Source organism: Cebidichthys violaceus, unplaced genomic scaffold (genome assembly GCF_023349555.1).
Source record: "Cebidichthys violaceus isolate CVI_PGR_0920_01 unplaced genomic scaffold, fCebVio1.0.p SCAF_22, whole genome shotgun sequence".
Classification (NCBI taxonomy): Eukaryota; Metazoa; Chordata; class Actinopteri; order Perciformes; family Stichaeidae; genus Cebidichthys; species Cebidichthys violaceus.
The window spans coordinates 4,656,673-4,679,230 of NW_027176395.1; the positions used below are offsets into that span (position 1 = coordinate 4,656,673).

General features: G+C 41.6%; 1 protein-coding gene across 6 annotated transcripts in view; it reads right to left on the minus strand.

Moving 5' to 3' along the window:
• Positions 1–22,558, minus strand: part of nrxn3a (neurexin 3a) — a 154,359-nt gene that overhangs the window by 68,206 nt on the left and 63,595 nt on the right. For all 6 annotated transcript variants that reach the window (XR_011103564.1, XR_011103563.1, XM_068717645.1 and 3 more), the window contains 2 exons: positions 6,924–7,225; positions 1,416–1,577 (listed from right to left, as the gene is read on the minus strand). Coding sequence is in view for 4 of the 6 variants with exons in the window: in XM_068717645.1 (XP_068573746.1) it covers positions 1,416–1,577; positions 6,924–7,225 (464 nt within the window). In the remaining 2 variants the exon portion in view is untranslated. The remainder of the gene's footprint in view (positions 1–1,415; positions 1,578–6,923; positions 7,226–22,558) is intronic.

Here is a 22,558-nt window from a genome sequence, read left to right on the forward strand (position 1 = left end):
ATTTCCACTGTTTGACGAAACTATGTCATTTTCACTGTACAAGTTTTTTAAACTTTCATTAATATTTCATGTAAACAAAGGCTCATCTTTTGTGATTTTAATGCATAGTAATAAAAAAGGGGAGATTTACATGGGGGATTTTTCTTATTCACAGGAACATTTAAGGGAAATTTCTTCAGAGACCGGATTAACTAGTGAAGAACACGGGGGGCAGATTAAACTCCAAGGTTGGATGTGAACACTAATAACATATGGTGTCCCCCTAGAGAACACGCTCTCTCTCTCTCTCTCTCTCTCTCTCTCTCTCTCTCTCTCTCTCTCTCTCTCTCTCTCTATCAGAGCTTCTCCATGCTTTGCTGACATAGCCGGTTCGTGGATGTGAGCGTGCTCCACTGGTTAGCTCACGGTCGCTGCTCTGCACTGCTCTCATACGGCGGTTACAGCTGATAACGCCGTCCTGGCCAACGGCATGGTCGTAGAAGCGTAGCTTCCACCCTTTGTTTGGGATTATCAGAAGTGTGGTTATATGTGGTACTTCTCCATAGTCAGTATACAGACAGGAAAACCAGCACAGGAGCAAAGCATTGTACTGCTGAAGATAGGGGCAGAAGCAAATTGTGTTTTGTCAACTGGGTCTGGTGGCTTTTAAGAGAGCATAGATAAGTTTCACTTTCAGTTCAGTTCCCCATTGGAAACTATTCTAAATATAGCGGACACTTAATGAATAATGATCCACTGCACTTTTAGCAGTACATCGCATTACTCCTGTTTGTTTCTCCAAACTCTATCTACAGAAGGTAATACACTGACTATGGAGAAGTACCTCATACAACCACACTTCATATAATGCAAACTTCCCTCTAACACCACAGAAACGATTTAACATTAAGTTTAGGTAACACAATTACTTAACATCGAGTTTTGGTTTCACACAGGACACGGACACTAATCTCCTGATTTTGACCCATACATCAGTCCTGACCTCCACCCTTTGTAGATTAGTGATCCAGACTTATTTCTGCTGAACCAGGGAATTTGTGTATCCACCATGAAAAAGGATCCTAAATGTCTGTCCATCAGCATTGTTCCTGTAGCGCTGGCACGTCATTTTAACACATTAGGTGCCTGCACCACCCGATACGCTGTGAAGAGGTTGTGGTCATTTCATTTGTTTCCGTGAGATCAGGCACACTGTTTTGTTTTTATGGCATGTAGATTTATTAAATGGTTCATGACACTGCTCTCATCAATCCCATTGGCAGACACGGCAGCAAAAAAAGCTCTAATAAACCCAAAGACTAGCTGGTAAAGGAAGTGGAACATCTAGCAGCTAAACAGCCAAGGTTTTGTCTCAGAGACGGTATGGACAGCTAGACATGAGCTGTTTAGTCATGATCACAAGCCAGGTACTTTACCTCCTTGAGACAACCCATGAAGTTGTTGCTGACTGGAGATCCAGGTAGGTCAGCAGTGCTGGGGCTTCCACCCACATAGAAGAAGTCATCAGAGCCCAACATGGTGTAGTCCTCCTGGGTGTAACCCGTGGTGGTCAGAATCCCATCCACTGATATTGTCACCTGACAGAGAGAAATGAACAGTGAGCTTGAAATATTATGTTTTTCTCTGATTTTCAGGATCGAAGATTGTCTCGTGTTTTAGAACTCACTCGGGTCTGTGTAAATTATAAATCTCAGACCTGATGTGTTTGTATGTGTTATGGACCAGACAGGACAGATATAAAGATAATCTGACAGCCCATCATTTTCTTCATTTTTGATGTAAATTAGTAGATGCTATTTGTAGAAGTTGAAACTTTTAATAGGTATACAAGGTTAGTAAAATGTCAAAATAAAAATGTAAACAGGGTGAATTTAGCTCCAGACACTCACAAACATGCATTGGTATTTGTCATCATGTAGTTCTACTAATACACAACTATGTGGCTTTTACTGTTCTTATTGATCTCCTTTTGTATCTAAATATGTGATGAGGTACTGAAACTAATAAAGACAACAGAAGTAGCATGCAGGGGCAGACGAAAAACACTCACAAACCAACGGAGAGGAGGGAGGAGTTAGTGTCAAGCCACACAAAATGGAACGCAAACATGCAGACAGGACACACAGAATGCAGAGGACACACCAACACTGCAGGGCATCAGTCATGTAGTAAAAACCTATTAATAATCTCATTGGTCTACTTGTGTTAATGTCAATGTATTCTGCTACGTGTCAGTTTGTTGTTCGATAGCCGATGCTGCCTCAACGCGGTTAAAGCTTTGTCTGTGTTATTGTCGCATTGAATGAACACGTGCACCAAAACACCAGCTTGTTCCATTATCCACTTTCAATAATGAAAAATGAGTAAAGGAAGTCGAGAGCCGTAAACAAGACAGCTCGCCTTCAAAGTAAAAGCTGCGCGTATTCAAACGTGTTGTAATTAAAGGAGAGCTAAATCAAATACATAAACAAATATTCTAAATAGAAAACATAATATATGACTGTTATGAAGTCATATTCCTCCTACTTTCCCACAGTTGAACCTGAATAAACTGCCAATGGGCGCAAACACTGAATTATTTGTACGTAATGATTCATTATATTATCAATGTATTTATTTAATAAAGGCTTCTTAAACTACTTAATTCTTAGCATTCACTTGCTGCTTAGCTTACCAAGTGCTGTACTGAAACTACACTTTCAATCTTCATTGTCATCCACGGTTGTAAGTTTATATTGTAATTACCTACCATCTAAACATTTATTTCCAACAGTAAATGTCCTCTCCTAGTACTTTGTGGACTTCCCAAGTGTGTCAAATCTGTGTATAATTATTGTTCAGTCAAAATGCTTGTGGTGTAAGTGGATAGGGCTCCAAATACCACGTGCAAATCCACAGTAGTGCATGATACATTTTATCTGTGCTCATACAGTATTTCTCTGCTCTACATGCACCAGTGGACGGAACTCAGGGCTGCCAACTGTCACGCACTGACCCCCTCTCTCTCTCGCCCCCTTTCCTGACTATCACTGTCCAATAAAGGCAGAAAGCCCCCCCAAAAAAATTGGTCAAGTCAGCCAAAACTACTTGGTTAAGGTTAGACAAACATCATGGTCTGTATTAAAATAATAACCTAACAATGTAATAACATAACTAGTGTAAATAATTAAAAAACACCCTTGGCAGATTGTCTTGCGCAACGTTATATAATGTTACTTAAAAAACACAATGCTGTTGCATGACAAGGGTAAAGTCAACGTTGACTTTTGGTTTCACACGGGACATGGTTGACCCAACCATCCCTACAATCTCCACCTCCCTCCCACCCCTCAGTCGACTTTCTGGCCTGTTATACTCATCATTATACCAAGTAACTTTCAATAACGAGTACTAAAACACTGCTCCGACCAAATGCAAAAAACAAACAAAAAACAGCCTCATTTAACGTATCCGCGATTAACAGAAACATACAATGTCAACATTTTTACCTGGCTGCACAGCGGTCGATTTGGGATTTCTTTTGGATCCGGCCACAGTGATAGTGCCGGGAAATAAGGACAAGTACACTAAACAAAATTTTTGATGCGAGTAATTTAAAAAGTTTCATGCACCAGTGCATGTACACAGAAAACTTGTATTTCGAGCCCTGGTGGAATTGGTGGCTATCAAGTTTTCCAATGCAATGTTAGTTATCTCTAGTTTTCACTTGTTCAGGAGTGTGATTGAAAATGTGAGTCGGGTGCAAGGTGGATTTAGTCCATGTCAGGTCATGCACATATACTGTAGTGCACAGGAAACAATTTTCAGACTTTCAGTGTGGATTTTGACTCTCTCTAATTTCGGTTGTAATATGCTTCTTAACAGTTATCTAAACACCCTATTACGGAAATCTGCAATGAAACAGTTTCAGTCAAACCCTAGAGGAGCAAATGTTATGTCTGACTAAAGAAGAGGATGACAATAAAAAGGAAAGCAGAAAAGCAACCAGGAGAACGACAGAAGGACAAGAAAAACAAACATGAAAGCTGGAAAATACCATTGCTTTTTTTCGTGGGGTAATGGTATCTCTATGTACTAAAGTCCAAGTAGATGAAGAGGAAAAGCACAGCAAACTAAAAAAGGATAATAATAATGATATCTACCATACAATGGAGTGTGTTTACCATAGCGCGTCCAATGCCTGTTTGCCCTGTTTGCTTTTCAAAAAGGTGGGGTGGGTAAGAAACGAATTTACACAGTTGACCAGAGGGTTTGTTAATACATTAAAACAAATGAAAAACAAATGATGAATAGTGAATGAGTTAGTACACATATTAGTAAAAACAATGGTTCATTTCATTCCGTAAGTCACTACTTACTTACAGACAAGGGTTGAGGTTAACAGGTGGAAACCGAGGCAACGTTAAAAGGATTTGAAAAGCATCCAGAGGTAAAGATGTTTGTGGTCTGTCTCCTTACCAAGGTTCTACCATGTGTGCAAAAAGTATTTTAAAGGATGTGTGTGTTGTAGAAAAGTCCAGACCTATCAAGGCATGTTCAATGAAATTTGTACAGGGTAAAATAAAGTCAACTCTTCTGTGTTTTGTACACTACAACCAGCTAAGGTTACAAAGCTGCTACAATTACCTGTCTACTTACCTACCTACCTACCTGCCTGCTTACCTGTCTACTTGCCTACCTATCTGTTAACTTACCTACCTACCTGTTGACTTTCCTACATGTCTACTTACCCTCCAACCTACCTACCTACCTACCTACCTGTGTACCTGCCTGCCAGCCTACCTACCCACATGTCTTCTTACCTACCTGTCTATTTTCCTACCTACCTACCCACTTGTCTTCTTACCTGTCTACTTAGGTACCTACCTACCCACCTACCTAGCTGTGTTCTTACTTACCTACCTACCTACCTACCTACCTACCTACCTGTCTACTCAGGTACCTACCTACCTACCTACCTACCTAGCTGTGTTCTTACCTACCTACCTACCTACCTACCTACCTACCTACCTACCTACCTGTCTACTTAGGTACCTACCTACCTACCTAGCTGTGTTCTTACCTACCTACCTACCTACCTACCTACTTAGCTGTGTTCTTACCTACAGTTGTGGTCAAAAGTTTACATACACTTGTAAAGAACATAATGTCATGGCTCTCTTGAGTTTCCAGTTATTTCTACAACTCTGATTTTTCTCTGATAGAGTGATTGGAACAGATACTTCTTTGTCACAAAAAACATTCATGAAGTTTGGTTCTTTCATGACTTTATTATGGGTTAACAGAAAAAGTGACAAAATCTGCTGGGTCAAAAATATACATACAGCAACATGAATTAGCAATTTTGGTGACTTAGAAAGTTGTGTCAATGAAATGAGCTTCATAGCATGGCCTCTTAACTTCTTGTGAGTGATTATGAGTGACTACAACTGGTGACTTCTCTGAAGCCATTTAAATAGGGCTCATTGGATACAAACGCCCACAAACGCTACAATGGGAAAGTCAAAGGAGCTCAGCATGGATCTGAAAAAGCGAATCATTGACTTGAACAAGTCAGGAAAGTCACTTGGAGCCATTTCAAAGCAGCTGCAGGTCCCAAGAGCAACAGTGCAAACAACTGTTTGTAAGTATAAAGTGCATGGCACTGTTTTGTCACTGCCACGATCAGGAAGAAAACGCAAGCTATCACCTGCTGCTGAGAGAAAATTGGTCAGGAGGGTGAAGAGTCAACCGAGAACCACCAAAAAGCAGATCTGCCAAGAATTAGAAGCTGCTGGAACACAGGTGTCAGTGTCCACAGTCAAGCGTGTTTTGCATCTCCATGGACTGAGAGGCTGCCGTGCAAGAAGGAAGCCCTTGCTCCAAAAGCGGCATCTTAAGGCTCGACTGAAGTTTGCTGCTGATCACATGGACAAAGATAAGACCTTCTGGAGGAAAGTTCTGTGGTCAGACGAAACAAAAATCGAGCTGTTTGGCCACAATGCCCAGCAATATGTTTGGAGGAGAAAAGGTGAGGCCTTTAACCCCAAGAACACCATGCCTACCGTCAAGCACGGTGGTGGTAGTATTATGCTGTGGGGCTGTTTTGCTGCCAATGGAACTGGTGCTTTACAGAGAGTAAATGGGATAATGAAGAAGGAGGATTACCTTCAAATTCTTCAAGATAACCTAAAATCATCAGCCCGAAGGTTGGGTCTTGGGCGCAGTTGGGTGTTCCAACAGGACAATGACCCCAAACACACATCAAAAGTGGTAATGGAATGGCTAAATCAGGCTAGAATTAGGGTTTTAGAATGGCCTTCCCAAAGTCCTGACTTAAAATCCCATTGAGAACATGTGGACAATGCTGAAGAAACAAGTCCATGTCAGAAAGCCATCAAATTTAACTGAACTGCACCAATTCTGTCAAGAGGAGTGGTCAAAGATTCAACGAGAAGCTTGCCAGAAGCTTGTGGATGGCTACCAAAAGCGCCTAATTGAAGTGAAAATGGCCAAGGGACATGTAACCAAATATTAGCACTGCTGTATGTATATTTTTGACCCAGCAGATTTGATCACTTTTTCTGTTAACCCATAATAAAGTCATGACAGAACCAAACTTCATGAATGTTTTTTGTGACAAAGAAGTATCTGTTCCAATCACTCTATCAGAGAAAAATCAGAGTTGTAGAAATAACTGGAAACTCAAGAGAGCCATGACATTATGTTCTTTACAAGTGTATGTAAACTTTTGACCACAACTGTACCTACCTACCTACCTACCTACCTACCTACCTACCTACCTAGCTGTGTTCTCACCTACCTACCTACCTACCTACCTACCTACCTACCTTCCTATCTACCTGTGAACCTACTTACCAACCAACCAAATCTCAATAGGATGAGATTTAAGAAAGCTTTGCTTAACCATCCCTATGCCTTACCTGCCGGAGGTTGCGGGTCACTTTGACATCATGCCACGAGTTGTCGTTGAACTTCCCATTGACTGGCTCCACGATGGCCTCAAAGGCTCCGGAGCCCAGATTGATAACGAGGGAGACTGCGCCGTCCTTCAGTGCCAGGTTGACGTAATCAGCTGACTTGCCGGTGTGGAGGATAAGGCCGTTGCGCTGCCATGTCTTGAAGGAGAGCGTAATCTCATCGTTGCTGCTCTGGATGGGGTTCTGGGAGAGATCGTAGCAGAAGTACTCTGAGCCACGGAAAGTGGCTACATTCTCTTCCCTGGCTGTGGTGAGAAGAAAAAACAGGAAAGGACAGATTTGAATAAAGCCCATATTTAGCAGTAAAAACATAGCAGTTTAGATTTAAATACTTTCCTCATGATCATAGCTTAAATTAGATGTAAGAACCAGAGCTCTTCTTAAATCAGATTGATGAAAGTCCAGTGCCCCGTACTAGAAGGTGAGTTCAACGTACCGAGGGTATCTTCTGGTTATCTGGCTTCACTAACCCTAACAACCGCGATTCCACTAAGCAGTCACACAAAGCTGGATATTAACTCGGTAAATCAACCCAGGGTTTCTCAATCTGCCTCTGAGCTTCACATAAAGGGGCGGTGTTAGCAGTATCTGACCAATCACAAACATGGACCAGTACAAAGATGCTAAACACATTATTCAGAATAAAAGTAACTGTGTGAATGTGTAAACTAACAGAATTATCATATCGCTGAACATCTAGAGCATGATAGATCTGACTATAATTACATCTGTGTATTCAGTTAGGTTAATGTATTTTAAAAGAATAGAAGATACTCTATTCATCCCCTTAAGTAAATTATGGTGCGTATGACAATATTTTAGCCTAATTCCTTCAGCTGCAAATCCGGCAGTGTGAAACGAACTTGGGAAGAAATACAAAATAAACATAAAAACATAAACCACAGTAGTAAGAAGGTTTCCTTCGATAACTTATAATCAACCACAGCATACATAAAAGTAACCGGAGCAGAGTAACGCAGGGCAATGCATCCAGTCTACAGAACCACACGATTCCAACACATCACACTACAACACACGGCTCAAGAAGCTGACACACATAACTGAATATATGATATGAATATATGATAAGAGAATCCATAGTGACTTTTTTTATTTGCCCTCAAGTCTGTTTCACTCCACCAGGGTTATAGATGAAAGAATAAAGCTATAATATTGTCATCACATTCACACAGTCAGCGATTTAGTACCAGCTGTCTATTCTGTATTTATTAGTTTAAACTGTGTTACTTTCAGTCAGAATTATGACTTTCCCTTTTTCATATTTGTGTAATATTATCTTATGATCCATGAACCGAGAACTGATCAGTAGGCGATGCTTTGATAGGACTTGATCTGTGTCTCCAACATAACCATAACAGCAGGTTAAGTGTTCAGCATAAGTTACCATGACAATCTTGGTAAGAAGTGAACCAGAGTCGTAGGACTATAAACACAGAGTTAACCCTGAAGTTACCTCACTAACCCAAAATCCTGCTTCATAGTACAGGCCTCAGGTCAAGACTCAAATCCTGTCAAAGCAAGTATCAAATCAAATCTCAAGTTCTTGAGGACAAGTCCAAGTCAAGTCACAAGTCTTTATATGACAATTGCCAGTCATTGTCAAGTCAAATTTCAAGTCTGGGAATGCTTTGATTCAAACCATATAGCAATTAAACATGTTTTTATTTAAATTTCTTTACATAGCTGATACATTATTATTACATTATTAGGCTGGTAAATGAAAGGACGTGATCTTTTCATTTATTAGCCTAATAATTAAATAATCAAGGTGTGTGGCCATTTTGATTGTTTCTGAATTTAACCATAACATGACTGTGGACATTGAAAGGATAAACAACAGGTTCATGAGGCCGAAGAGGAATGCAGGCAATGGGAGAAGTAAAGGGAGCTCGCAGATAGCTATCATGTAACAACATCAAAGGCCTAATCCTCCCAGTAAAATTGCCATTTCCTGTCAAATAGCTTGCTCGTGACACAGTGGTTATGCTTGTGATGAGACAGAGAGAAGCGAAGACGGAAGAAATGATTGTAATCTTGATAAAAGTGAAATATAGAAGAGAAGCAGGGAAGTGGTGAAAGAAAGAGAGAAACGGGCCCAGTAGAGCTGAGGGATAACACAGAGAAATGGTCCAGTCAGGACTCGTTATCTGTGAGATCATCTTCAATTAACTCACTGTTGTTTAAGACTGTGGGCTCAGTCACAACACAATCCATCAGCCACTACGACACTACCAGGATCTGCACGAGTGCAGCTTCACCACACACACACACACACACACACACACACACACACACACACACACACACACACACACACACACACACACACACACACACGCACACACACTAACACTGAAAAGGGTGAGGTGGGGAAATTAAACAAAATGGTCACTGCTTTCATCTCTTTAACACAGACACCTCAGGCATCATTTCCTCAAAGTAGACTCATCCAACACACATAGATCACTGATGATGATGATGATAATGATGAGAGTCAACCTCTCAGTCTTACCTGCCCTGCCTGTTCTAGTTATTGCTGACATTGAAAATGAGCAAACATACCTCCTTAAAAAGTATGACACAGGCATAAGAGAGACTATCTGGTAGAGGTCTAAATGTAAAACGGAGTTTGTTTGCCCTTGGTTAATAAGCAGTATAGAAATGTAGATTATAATCATAAGCCACGTATCTCAGAAAGCACAGCTCACCCAAATTCCCTTGAGAGCGCATCCACATTCCCTCTAACCGCAGTGAGATATCTTATCTCACTGTTGGTACGACAATCTGACATTGCAGTTGGTCTTACTCCCAAAACACCTTCAATGATAGGACAAAAATCAAGTATTAAATAACAGGACTGCTATTTCACAAAGCGCTCTTCCAGACATTTTCCCACCAGCTTTTTTAATGCGTTACGAACTGGAGAATACACTTAGTGAGTAAGCTTCAAACTATGATGCTCTACGTTCCCCTCCAGTGTCAGTTTTGGACGTGTCAGAAAAGGCGTGTCAACCATACACTTGTAACATGCATAGTGACTTTTCAGACGTACACTTCTGTCTTCACAGGAAGTTAGGGACAACAAAACCATTTAGTAAGGTTTAGGAAAAAAAGCGTGGTTGACTTTAACTTGACTGATTAACGACTCACACGATTAGCGACTCATGTGAGTCACGTGCCTAACGACACTAACGACTCACAGACCTAACGACTGACAGAACGAATCATTTTCACATGGGACAAGAACAGCGGTCTCCTGAATGAAAGTCCTGTGTTTGTTTGACCCATCCATCTCCCCTCCCACCGGCCCTGTGTGGACCATCTCTCACTTATACTCAGTGACTCTGTGTGTGTAATAATGACACGGGTGGGTTTACAGTTGCTTATGCTAATGCAAGTTTTCACATCACGCTACTCACGAAAGTTTGACCGTGGGATCATTTGCATTTATTTGTTCACTCGCGCTAGAGAGGAGGACGGCCTTACCACCATGTAGACAATCATTCATCAATCATGGTCGAAATAACCACAATTGCTGCTTTGTACCTGGGAAACCGTATTCACAGGGAAGTGGTGAAAGAAAGAGAGAAACGGGCCCAGTAGAGCTGAGGGATAACACAGAGAAATGGTCCAGTCAGGACTCGTTATCTGTGAGATCATCTTCAATTAACTCACTGTTGTTTAAGACTGTGGGCTCAGTCACAACACAATCCATCAGCCACTACAACACTACCAGGATCTGCATAAGTGCAGCTTCACCCCCCCAACACACACACACACACACACACACACACACACACACACACACACACTGAAAAGGGTGAGGTGGGGAAATTAAACAAAATGGTCACTGCTTTCATCTCTTTCACACAGACACCTCAGGCATCATTTCCTCAAAGTAGACTCATCCAACACACATAGATCACTGATGATGATGATGATGATGAGGGAGTAGAGTATATGCTACAGTGTGTTGTTCTGGAGAATTTCACATTAAGTTATGAACATGAATTGATGATTATCTCTGCAAGACCTACTGAGAGTCGACCTCACAGTCTTACCTGCCCTGACTTTTCTAGTTATTACTGACATTGAAAATGAGCACACATACCCCTCTTGCCGCTTTGAACCTTGGAAACCGAACGCCGTGTTCACGGTATCTAGCGAGCCACATGTCAGCTGTAAAAACCCTAAATAAACAGATTTTTTTTGTAATTTAAAAGCAATAACAGGATAAAAAGGATGCTGAAATAAAATGTCTGAATTCATAGTTACACACTTACAGTTATTGAATCTGTTTATACAGCAGGAAGTCCTTGTATGTTAATATGTTGGTAGGATGAGGCTGGAAGTAAAGCAGAGCCTCTCTCCGGTTAAACACTACGGAGTGATTTTTCACCTGCCTAGTGATTCGTGCAGTCCACTTAGAAGTGATAAGCTATCTATACACGGACTCCTCCTACTCCTGACTTACTCCTCTTGACAACAAAAATAGTCATGCCACCAGTACTCCTGCTGATGCTGGACACAAGTGCAACATATTACAGACTCTTTTTGGAAGAGATGGATAAGTGAGTATCTTTTGCTTATGCCAGAGAGAAGTATTAAGCTGATCATAAAAAGTAACCTCACCAAAGGTGACCTATAGTCCTAATCACAGACAGCACTTGAAACTCCGGACTACTTGAGCCGGTCGTTTAAACCTTTTCTGGATCAAACGATGTTGGTTAAGACTAAAAGAAGAACTTTGGAGACACCAGTGGGTAAGCCATGTCTTCTCATGGAAGATGAATATTAAATATCCAAGGACTGAGGTAAGGTCACCTCAAATTTGAAGAAGTCAAGAACATCAGAACCTGACACCTACTTGTAAAAAGGATTTAGTTCATTAACTGGCTTGATTTTGTTTTGTATAATTGTTCTCCTATACAGCTAACAATTAGGGGTTAGTCGCTGTAAAATCTGTGTCCCGGATGTACAGTGCTGTTGTGATCTTCGTAGACAGTACAGAGAAAGTGAATCAGCGGCTTGAGAGCAAAGTAGTGATTCAAGGCACTTTCACATCTATGTTGTCACTTGTAAACCCTGCTTAAAAGGCGATTATTTCTAGCGTCTCCCTGTTCCTAAGGAATGCGCTGTAGGAGAAAGAGCTGGCTCGACACAGTTACACAGTTAGTCTCTCTGATAAAAATGATCCCATCAGCTGTAAATCTCCTAATCATAAGCAAATCAAGTTTTCATTGTTCTTAAAAACAGTGCAGAGGATCAGTATTTAGTGTTAATGTTGAGTTTGTTTTGTGCATGTAACCTAAAAATGAAATGCTTCGGCTGTCAAACCAATGGGCATCTGATTGGTTTGTGCCCGGAGAGAGCAGGTGAGAGCTGGTCAGCTTCTTCAGCCTCCACAGGAGAAGGGAACATTTTAAAGAAACAAGTCATCTCTGTCCGACCTGCTTGGTGCTCTGGTTTGCTCTTGGTTTCAGAATGTTGCCAACATTGATGCTCCCTCTCATTTTGTCTTTGGCCCTGAAAGTATGGACAAAAAGAATGGACAGCGAAGACTCATGCATCCCTACTCCTGCAGTTGCTTTTTATGAGAAGCTTTTCAAAAAGGAGTTCCAGGAGAGACCAGAGATGGAGCAGTCGTTCTACGAGGGCCTGCTCGGGGTCACAGTGGAGGCCAGTGCAAAGCTGGAGGCCCATCTCTGCTGAGAAGCTGCAGATTCTAAAAAGTGCAAGGCTCCTGGCATTGATGGCCTCCCTGCAGACTTTTACAAGACTTTCTGGCCCTTATTGGTCAAGAATTGTTTAGTGTTCTGAGTGATAGTCTAAAGAAAGGGCAACTGCTTTTGAGCTGCAGGAGAGCCGTCCTCACCCTTACCCCAAGAAAGGAAACCTGCAGGTGATCAAGAACGGGAACTACAAACATCTGTCCAAAGCGTTGGCCAGGAAACTGAGAAAAGTGTTGGAGCAGGCCATTCATGTAGACCAGACTTATTGTGTACCCACCAGGCTAATAACTCACTTTTTTGGGGGGGGATATTTTGGACCTCTCTGGACTGTGAACTTGGTCTGATTTCTATAGATCAAGAAAACCGTGTTGAACTCCAGTACTTGGAATGGAAGCTTTTAGGTTCAGCTCTGGTCTTATAGCCAATATTCAGGTCTTGTATAGTGACACTGGAAGTGTGCTAAAGATTAACTGGGGTTTAAGTGCTCCCTTTAAAGTTCAGAGGGTAGTCAGACAGAGCTGCTCCTTATCTGGCATTCTGTACTCCCTGATCATAGAGCTGCAGCAGCATGAGCTGAGATCACATCTCTCAGGTAAAAACCTCCCTACTTGTCAACAAGCTTTTCAATTGTCTGCTTATGCTGATGACATTGTTCTCCTTGTTAAAAAAGCAAGCCGATAGATGAAATTGTTAAATAGTTCGGTGCTTCATCGTCTGCTAGAGTTAACTGGGTGAAAGTGAAGCCTGAGCAGTAGGTGATGAGCTGAGCAGCTTGTTTTACCTGGGAGGCTGACATGGAAGAAGACAGCATTTCAATATGTTGGTGATGATTCTTTTGTGTGTACAAAGCAGTATGATTTATTAGAGAAGGTTGAGGACGACTCAAAACATGGATCTTGCCAAATATGTCATTAAAAGGCAGCATGTTAGAGACTGACAACTTGGTGTCTTCTGTGCTGTGGCATTGACTAGCGTGTGCGGAGCCCCCATCGCACCTGCTGGCCAAGATGCAAGCAGTGCTGGTGGACTTTTTCTGGGTCCGTCTGGTCTGGATACCGCAAAGCGTGCTGTTGCTGACAAAGGAGGAAGGAGGGCAGCGGCTCAGTCCCCCGGCCAGCGGAGGAGCAGCCTACCGACTAATGTGAATCCATAGGTTCTTGCAGACCTCGTCTGGAGACCCATACTAAAGCGGGGCGGGAGCTTGGATCTCGCTGAACCTAATTTCCTGACGGACCTGAGTGCTTGTAAACTGTGCAGTCTCCCACAGTTCTATCATGGACTATTTACTGTGTGGGTGTTGTTCTACAAAAAGAGACTATTGGCTTTTGAAGGAGCCAGTAGTGAATGGGTCCTGCTTTTTTCAGGCTGAATATCATAAATGGCAAAGCAATGCGTGAACTGTTAGTTAAAGTTAAAGTAAGTAAAGTTAGTTTTTGTTTGGCTGATAAAGGCCAGGTTAAAAATGACAACAGTTTCTACAACAGCCAGCAATGTGGAGGAATTCATTGTCTCTGTCTGACTCTTTTAAAATACATCATCTTTGTTATTTTAGTAATTACTTTTGAGCAAATAAAGATGTTTTAGAATTTCAAGCAAAGCCAGAGTATAGCAATTTAAGAAGTCCCCCAACTGTATTAGTTCAATGCTACATCAATGGAATACCCTGTTAAAGTGAAATTACAGTTAATGGTCTCTGTACCAATACTTCATCTACATCTCTCCTGTAATCATTGAACAGTATATACTCGCACCCTTGTCTAGTAGCTATAGTCCAAATCTACACAAAGTGACCAAAAAGCCACTCAGAGGGTCCACATAAAGCTGTATTCCTGCAGATGTAGTTGTACGATACAAATGTAGTTGCTTCAGGAAAAGAAAAAGAAACCGCCTACACTGTCAGAGTCACTATTGATCAATATATACAAATAAGGGATATAGTGAATAGCATGACAGTTTAAGCAGCATACATCCTGATGCTTTTTTGTTTTGTTTTTCTTATTGTCAAGATGAAAAAACCAAAACCGACAATGTGTCGGTCTTACTGAAGAAGTAAATATTTTAAAATAGTTCACAAATATCTAGGTTCAATAATTTCCCAAAACAGTTGTTGACTGTAGTTTTTAAAAGTGCATAATAAGAGATCGGTAGCACTTTGCCTCTCAACGGCTCTCAACATGGCGACGCCTGAGTCGGCGGCTCGTAGCTAACAGCGCTAACAGTACAAACTACGGCAAACATGCTGACGGGGTTCACAGCGTTTACCTGAGTGGGAACCAGAGGGTGGGCGCTACGCTTCCATAAGGACGCTGTCGGTCAGAACGGTGTTATCAGCTGTGACTGCCACACGAGAGCAGTGCAGAGCGGCGGCCGTGAGCTAACGAGTGGGGCACGCTCACATGCACGCAAGAAGCAAAGCAAGGAGAAGCTCTGATAACAGCACACACAGAGGGAGAGAGGATTCATTCTCTGCTCAGGTAGACATTACTCCTCTCTATCTTTACATATATTATAGTTGTTTGATGAACGTTGTATAACAAAATGTACTATAACAGTTGGAAAAAGAGCATTTGTTGGGGACTATTTTCTGTGACTAATTTGGTGCTCTGATAGAGAGGCCGTAACAGGTTGTAGTAGTGAAAATAAACTTGCATTAAGCCAAATCTGGCCTTTGAGAAAACAAAAAAACTGGAACCAGCAAACAATATAGAGAGAAATCCAAGTGAGACTGAGAGCAGAGCTGGATCAGTTCCAACACATGCCATATTCAGCAGCTTTGCATTGAATGATGATGATGTAGATCAATACAGTCATGTAGCCAGCTTTCTGTATGTATATATACACACACACACACACACACACACACACACACACACACACACACACACACACACACACACACACACACACACACTAGGCGTGGACACACACCAAATAAGTTATTACGCGCCCCAGTGAGTGCATTATGATCTCACACCTACTGCATAATGGCCGCTGGGGCTCAGATGGCAAAAAAAAGAAAAGAAAAGACGCTACGAAGCAAGAGATGTCGACGCACACACTGCTTCCTCATGTGCATATGCACTCACAAACAAACACACGGCGGTTATGAAATGAATGTGAGAATATGAAGTGAAATTTGTAAATTTGTAAGCTTTGTAAAGTTTATTATAATTTATGAGACTACATTATTCGGCTATTATTTTACTTTTGTTAAGAAAAGTGGTGAACCAAGGTGATTTAATGTAAATTAAATCATATTTAATAAAATGTATAATTATTTGGGGAAATTAATCATTTTTGAATGCCTTTTTGAGAAACTGCATCATTTTTGTGCCCGATATGTATTATTATTTTATTCATGTTAATACATATATTTAATATTTGCTAATGACACCTGCTTCCCCCCACATTTTAATAGACTACAGCCATTGTATTTCTGAGGCCCACCATTGGACACTGGCCCAGTGGTTGAGAACATGTGGACTAAATGAAATTAACTATTTGAATGAAAATTATTAAATGAAATTGAATAAGAACAATTTTAAGATTGTATAGTAACAAATAAACCAAATACCCTCTCTAATATATGTTTTTTGTTTTTCAAATATTATATTATTAAAGAAATCATTTAAATAATAAGTCATGCAATCACTATCACGCAAGCACAGTCATGTGAATATTATCTGTCAACATAGGCACATGATCACAAAATGCTCGAAAATGTTATTTAAGAAGGCAGAGACACGGTAACTTCTGTGTTGTTTAGTTTAGCTTACTGTGTGTGTGGGGCTCTTTAAGTAGCTAAATTATTACAATGGCGTTTAGATTATCCACCAGCCATTGTGTGGGTTGTAATGAACATACCAGCGACTGCATATTTGGTTACATTTCGGCTAATAAGGGAGGCTGCACCCGTTCCTTTTAATAACTGTTTGATCTAGTTTGATCCTCTGTGCATCTCTATTGTGAACGCACAGCCTTTGGATGGAAGATAAATGGAGAGAGGGACTGAGAAGACAGTAATCTGAGTGGAGGCTGCGTGATGGAGGATGGCTGAAGGAGACAGAGGCACAAGGGAAGGGGCTGAAGATAGGGAGTCAGTGAAAATGGTGGTGGTGTTGGGGGGGGGGGGGGGGGGGGGGGGGCGTACAGGAGATAACCATCAGTAATTTCAGCATGCTGGCGGATTTCCATTTGTTTGGTGGCTTGACCAATGATGCGTTGAGATGTCTGCACCTAACGGCGGTGTGTAGCCGAAAACAGAAAGGCGGGTAGGGGGATGGAGCCACTGAGGCATTAGCTCTGAGGAAGAAAGGGAAGACGTGCTACCATTTTGATGGTTTCAAGAGAGTGGAGGCTGACACACACACACACACTCACTCACACATACAGGGATAAAGATCGATAAACTGAGTCAGTTATTAGCGTCCATTGGTATTGGATGTCAGCAGTGAGAGGGGCCCCGTCCTGCTCCACGGTCTCTTCAGCAAAATGACCAATACTGACACCATCGTTTCATTGTGTGGGGATAATCCCACATGGAACATGAATAAAATGACCAGTAAAGACAAACAGCATGGATTAAAACACTGCTGGAATGATCTGTACAGTAGAAGAGAACATGGGCTCATACAAACTTCCCAACACCGGGTCATTTTGTTGAGGCCTAAGCCACAGATGTTTAGCCCCAAATATACGTTTAAATGTAAACCTGTGTGAAGCTCAAGAAAAACAAAACATAATATGTTCTCAAATCTTCCTACTAAAGTCAGGTTAGTGAGAAATAGTGTCATCAAAAATCACATGGTCACAGAAAAGACCCAGTGCTTTAAGTGCTTTCATTCCTCTAAACCAGCAGCCTAAATGGTAGAACATGCAGCATTGTTGGTATACATTGTGCACACCAATTATTAAATCGAGTCATATGAAATACTAATAATCCATACAATAGTGTACGGACCATTTATAGAGCGAGGATTTGTAGGGGCGAGCGTCTCAGCCAGAATTTCTCCGACACAACGACACCACCAACACTTCACACAGCTGCACGGTTCTGCCTGCTTCAGGCCCGACAACACTTTACTTTAATTAGGACTTTAGTTAAATGTTAAGTGTAGTGGGAGTTCATTCCAGTTTTACAGCATTGCTTTTAGGCAAAACTAACATGAAGGCACACGAGCACTCATTAGAAAGTCCCAGCATCGATTCATAAGTTACATTGTTGCATTAGTGATTAATGAATCATTGCCATGAGCACTGCACATCTGTAGGTATAGATAAAGTGTACCGGGATGTTTGTTCAGGCATTTATGGCCTATTTCGGAGCCATCTGTATATGCACATGTATAGCCATTAATAGCTGTTCAAACATTCCAGCACACTGTGTCTCAGCACCAGTAAAACATGTTGTGGTTCACCTCTGTACTTGACAATGTTCACACTCTGTTCCTCGTTCCCATACATGTCAAATACTGCTCCATATTTCCTACCCCGTGGTCCATATTCACTTCTTTCTACTTACTCTTCCAGCACTAGCTCTTTTTCTCATTGTCCTTTGCCTCACTTTGCTAAAATGTTCCTAATTGGAAGTGTCTTTAAATGTGTTTTTGTTTTTCCTCTTTGTTACACTGGCACTGTCTATGGAGACTTTAACTACTCATTGCAGTGTAAACTGTACTGTTGGGTGGTTGAGTGTAAACCTCTACATAGGCCTCAGTCAATCCCTCCTCACAGGGGTGTGTGTGTGTGTGTGTGTGTGTGTGTGTGTGTGTGTGTGTGTGTGTGCATGCATATGTACATGAGGCATGTGTGCATGTTCACATGTGCACATCTTCCCACATATGCAGAAGTGAAGGATGACCCCATCTACTCTTACAGGACTCTCTGAGGCATGACAGCGAGGTTGGCTTCATCCCTGGGGGCTTTAATTTACTGCCACATCCCAATCCCCCCCAGCCCCATCCCGAACACACACACACACACACACACACACACACACACACACACACACACACACACACACACACACACACTCCTTATGGCTATTATCTGGGCTGTTGGAGCCTATTTTGATACCTAATGAAGGGCCACGGTTGCCATTTCTCAGTTGACGGTCACCATGGTTACAGGAGGAGGAGGAAGGAATTAGTGTATTTAAATGAGAGAAAAGTCAAATGTGATGGGGAGAATGTGAGATGAGGGCTGAATCTGATTTGATGCATTTGTTTTAAGTGCTTGTCCAACTGAAGGCTAATAACATGTCAACGTGTTAACAAAGACTGAGTGATAGAAGAGGACTACTGGGAAGATTCACGGTGTTTTAAAAAAAGTTAACCAGAAAATGGGTTTACTTTAAAGAATGGTTCAGATTTAATACAACATGGGGGTTATTTTCCTAGTTTAGAATCATGTGTATCTGCTAATAGTTGAGATTTAGACATGTTTATTATAAAAGGATTTAAGAGACAGAGTTTGCCTTTGCTTTTTGCTTGAAATTGAAAATCATAAACACTATTTGGCCTCTGAAGATTATTGTTTTCTTCTCCTTTTTTCTCTCTTTCACTGTTCCGTTTGTTCTTTCTTTGTCTTTCTTCCTGCCACATTCCCCTCTGTCTGTCTTGTGATCCCTCCAGCTCCTCTTCCATTGCCAGTCACTATTTCTTTCTCATTTGTTATCGGCCTCGTCTGATGAACGGTTTGTCCTTTAACTCAAAGACATAATTGCGTTTTGAGAGGGACAGATGGCATGAAGGGCCAGATTAATCACAACACTAAACTCATTTCTGAAGGACAGTTGTAAGGTGGTGGGCAATGATTCCACACACTGTCTCCGAGCAGAAGTGTACGTCTCCAACAATGAGATGTGGCAGGGCTAATACTGCATGAACACTGTGGCCTAATGAGAGGACACTCAGGTCGGTATGATGAGACGCCTGTCAGCCTCCACAGAAAACTGTAGCCTCCTCTGAACAGCAGGCTCTATCAGGGTGTGTGTATGTGTGTGTGTGGTCTGTCTGGGTTTTGGGTTCTTGATTATTGTGGCAGGATTTCAAATAAAGCAATGTGTTCTTTATCTTTAACTTCCTATTTATTCATTCTATAGTGTAACTTCCCCACTTTGATGGACTTACTGTTTATCAGACAACAAATGAGACAAGAATTACATTTCCACTGCATGTTAGGCCCGGCTCGTCTCCACCACTCCAGATGTTCTTTTTTGGTTTTCCATTAGCAAAGGTTGTGTATGGTACCTTGCTACTTTTTTTCTACCGCCTCCATCCAGGTTGCAAGCATAGACTGTACATAAGAAGTAGACACAGTCATCATGATGTCACCCATTGGTTTTTGGACTGCCGTAATGAAGCCTTGAGTTCGGCGATTTGGCCGTCGCCATCTTGACATTTTGCAGCCAGTGAACGGAAGTGAGCATATTTGAAATTCAGAGGTGTGACGTAGAGATGCCGTAAACGACTCTGGTAGCGTCAGCGACCTGTCAATCACAGTAAGCCCGCCCTAAAGCATACTCTACTTTAGACTTCCATACAAGTTGACTTATTTTTGCAACCAGAGGAGTCGCCCCCTGCTGCTCAGTAGAGAGAATGCACGTTTTAAGACACCTCTGCATTGGCTTCACTCGGCAGAACCGGAGGTTGCCGCATGGTTCCAAGCGAGCTGAGCCAATGCTAGAAGGTGAAATTAAAACACTGCAGGCCACTGATTGGTCAGAGAATCGTCACCAGAATCGTCACTTGTGCGATAAGGTGTCCTGCACAAACCCGTCATTCTTAAATAGCCAAGCTACCATCAAAAGTCAGCGTGATTTTTTTTTAACTTTAACAAACGGCAGCCCACAAAACCAAGCCGTGTTCAGTTGACGAGGTGCAGACGTTCCCGTGTTTGACTGCCGATGAACGGATCCAGTGAGAGCTCTGTCGTATTGAAGATGATGACATCATGGCAGTCGCTTTGCTAATATGCTATCTGCAGTGGAAAATGAAATCTAGAAATGTGCCTGGTACAAACAGTGAGTTGTGCCGAACCATGCAGTGGAAATGAGGCATTAGACAAAACACTTCTCACAAACTGATGATGAACACAACTGCATTCCACTGCAAGCCTTTTTACAACCTTGTTTATTCACGTACATGTGAGCCTTTGTGTCAACATGAAGCTGACAGACGGGCGTATGATGGGTTGAAGAAAATAGTAAGTGATTTTGGATCACAGCGGGGAAGCCCATCCCTCACACACACCCGCGGGCTGCACACACACACACACACACACACACACACACACACACAATAGGCCTCTGCAGGCCTTCCTGAGGCTAAGTGGCGTTAACCTCTTTCTCTCATGGGACCCAGACAAAAGCCCCAGAGGAGCGCAAATAATCACCTCGCTATCTGCCCCCTCCCCCACAACACACCAGCCCCAGCCCTCATGTCTGCGCTCTAAAAGACAGCATCATCCCACAGCATGTTAGCAAAACCAAAAATTAGCCCATATATTTTTGTGAAGTAAGCAAAAATCTGAAAATGAGCTACTGTGGGAATACATTTTATGAAAACAGCTTTTCTCCACCAAATACGGTTAAATAAGGTTAGTTATTGTTATGTTAGGCATGATCAAATTATTCAAACTTAAGTCTTTGGTTTGTTCAGATTTAAAAGTCACATGTGAAACCCCAAAACAGACAGAGGCTTGGAGAGTGTACACAGATCATCCTCTTCTCCAACCACAATCAGAATCAGATTTATTTGCCAGAAGTATGTGAAATCATAAAAGGAAATTGGCTCTGTTTTTTTCTCTTTTGCATCTCCCTTGATTTATTTAGACACAAATAGAAATAAGACGTAGGAAAAATGAAACGAAGCAGGACAGATAAAGGTAAAGAATAGACAGGACTGTCATGTACACGAGTAGTGTTCACGTAAATATCATATTCTTATATTTAAAAAGCAACAATGACCAACGGTAAAATAAAAAATAAAATGTCTTCATACAGGCCGAGGCGTCAGTACATGGCCTGAATGATTACGAACAGCATGGACAAGTAAAGATGTCTACAGTATATGCAGCCTGTAGCATTAATATTGACAGTGACAGATGATATTCACATATTATGAACTGTAAAATGATAATATATATACCAGCAGCAGTGGATATGTAGGTGTTAAAGAGTTATTGACAGTGTCTGACTGATGATAGTGTTCTTCAGACTGCAGGAGGAATACAGTGTTCTGTCGCCGCCACAGACTCACAGTGTGAGTGTCTGATACCCACACTATATGGTAGTATAGTATGGTAGTCTGGCTGATATATGAAGCATACTGTGTGTGTGTGTGTGTGGCAGGCAACTGAACAGCTGAGGTTGGGGGAGGTATTAAAGTGGGAGTCATTGGTGTGTAACGGCACACACGCCCAACCTTGATTGGCTCGGTTTTCACCCCCACCCCTCCGCCAGCATCATTTTCCCCACAATTCTCTTTATTCCTCTTGAAACGATGCTTTCATTTCCACTCCTCTGCTTTCCTGTACCGATGTGAAGCTCCTGGGACAGAGGATGTCGTATGTGTACAGATTGTAAAGCCCTCTGAGGCTAATTTGTGATTTTTGGCTTTATAAAATAAATTGAATAGAATTGAATTTAATTGAAAAAGGAGTCAAACACACATTTCAATGGTAGATGTAAAACAGATGATGATACACATATCTATTTATATGTCTGCATCTATCTACATATGTATGTATCATTGCAGCTTAAAGTTACATTTAAAATGGCCAGCCGGAGAAGGTTATATTTACTTGAAATGTGTTGTGAATAAA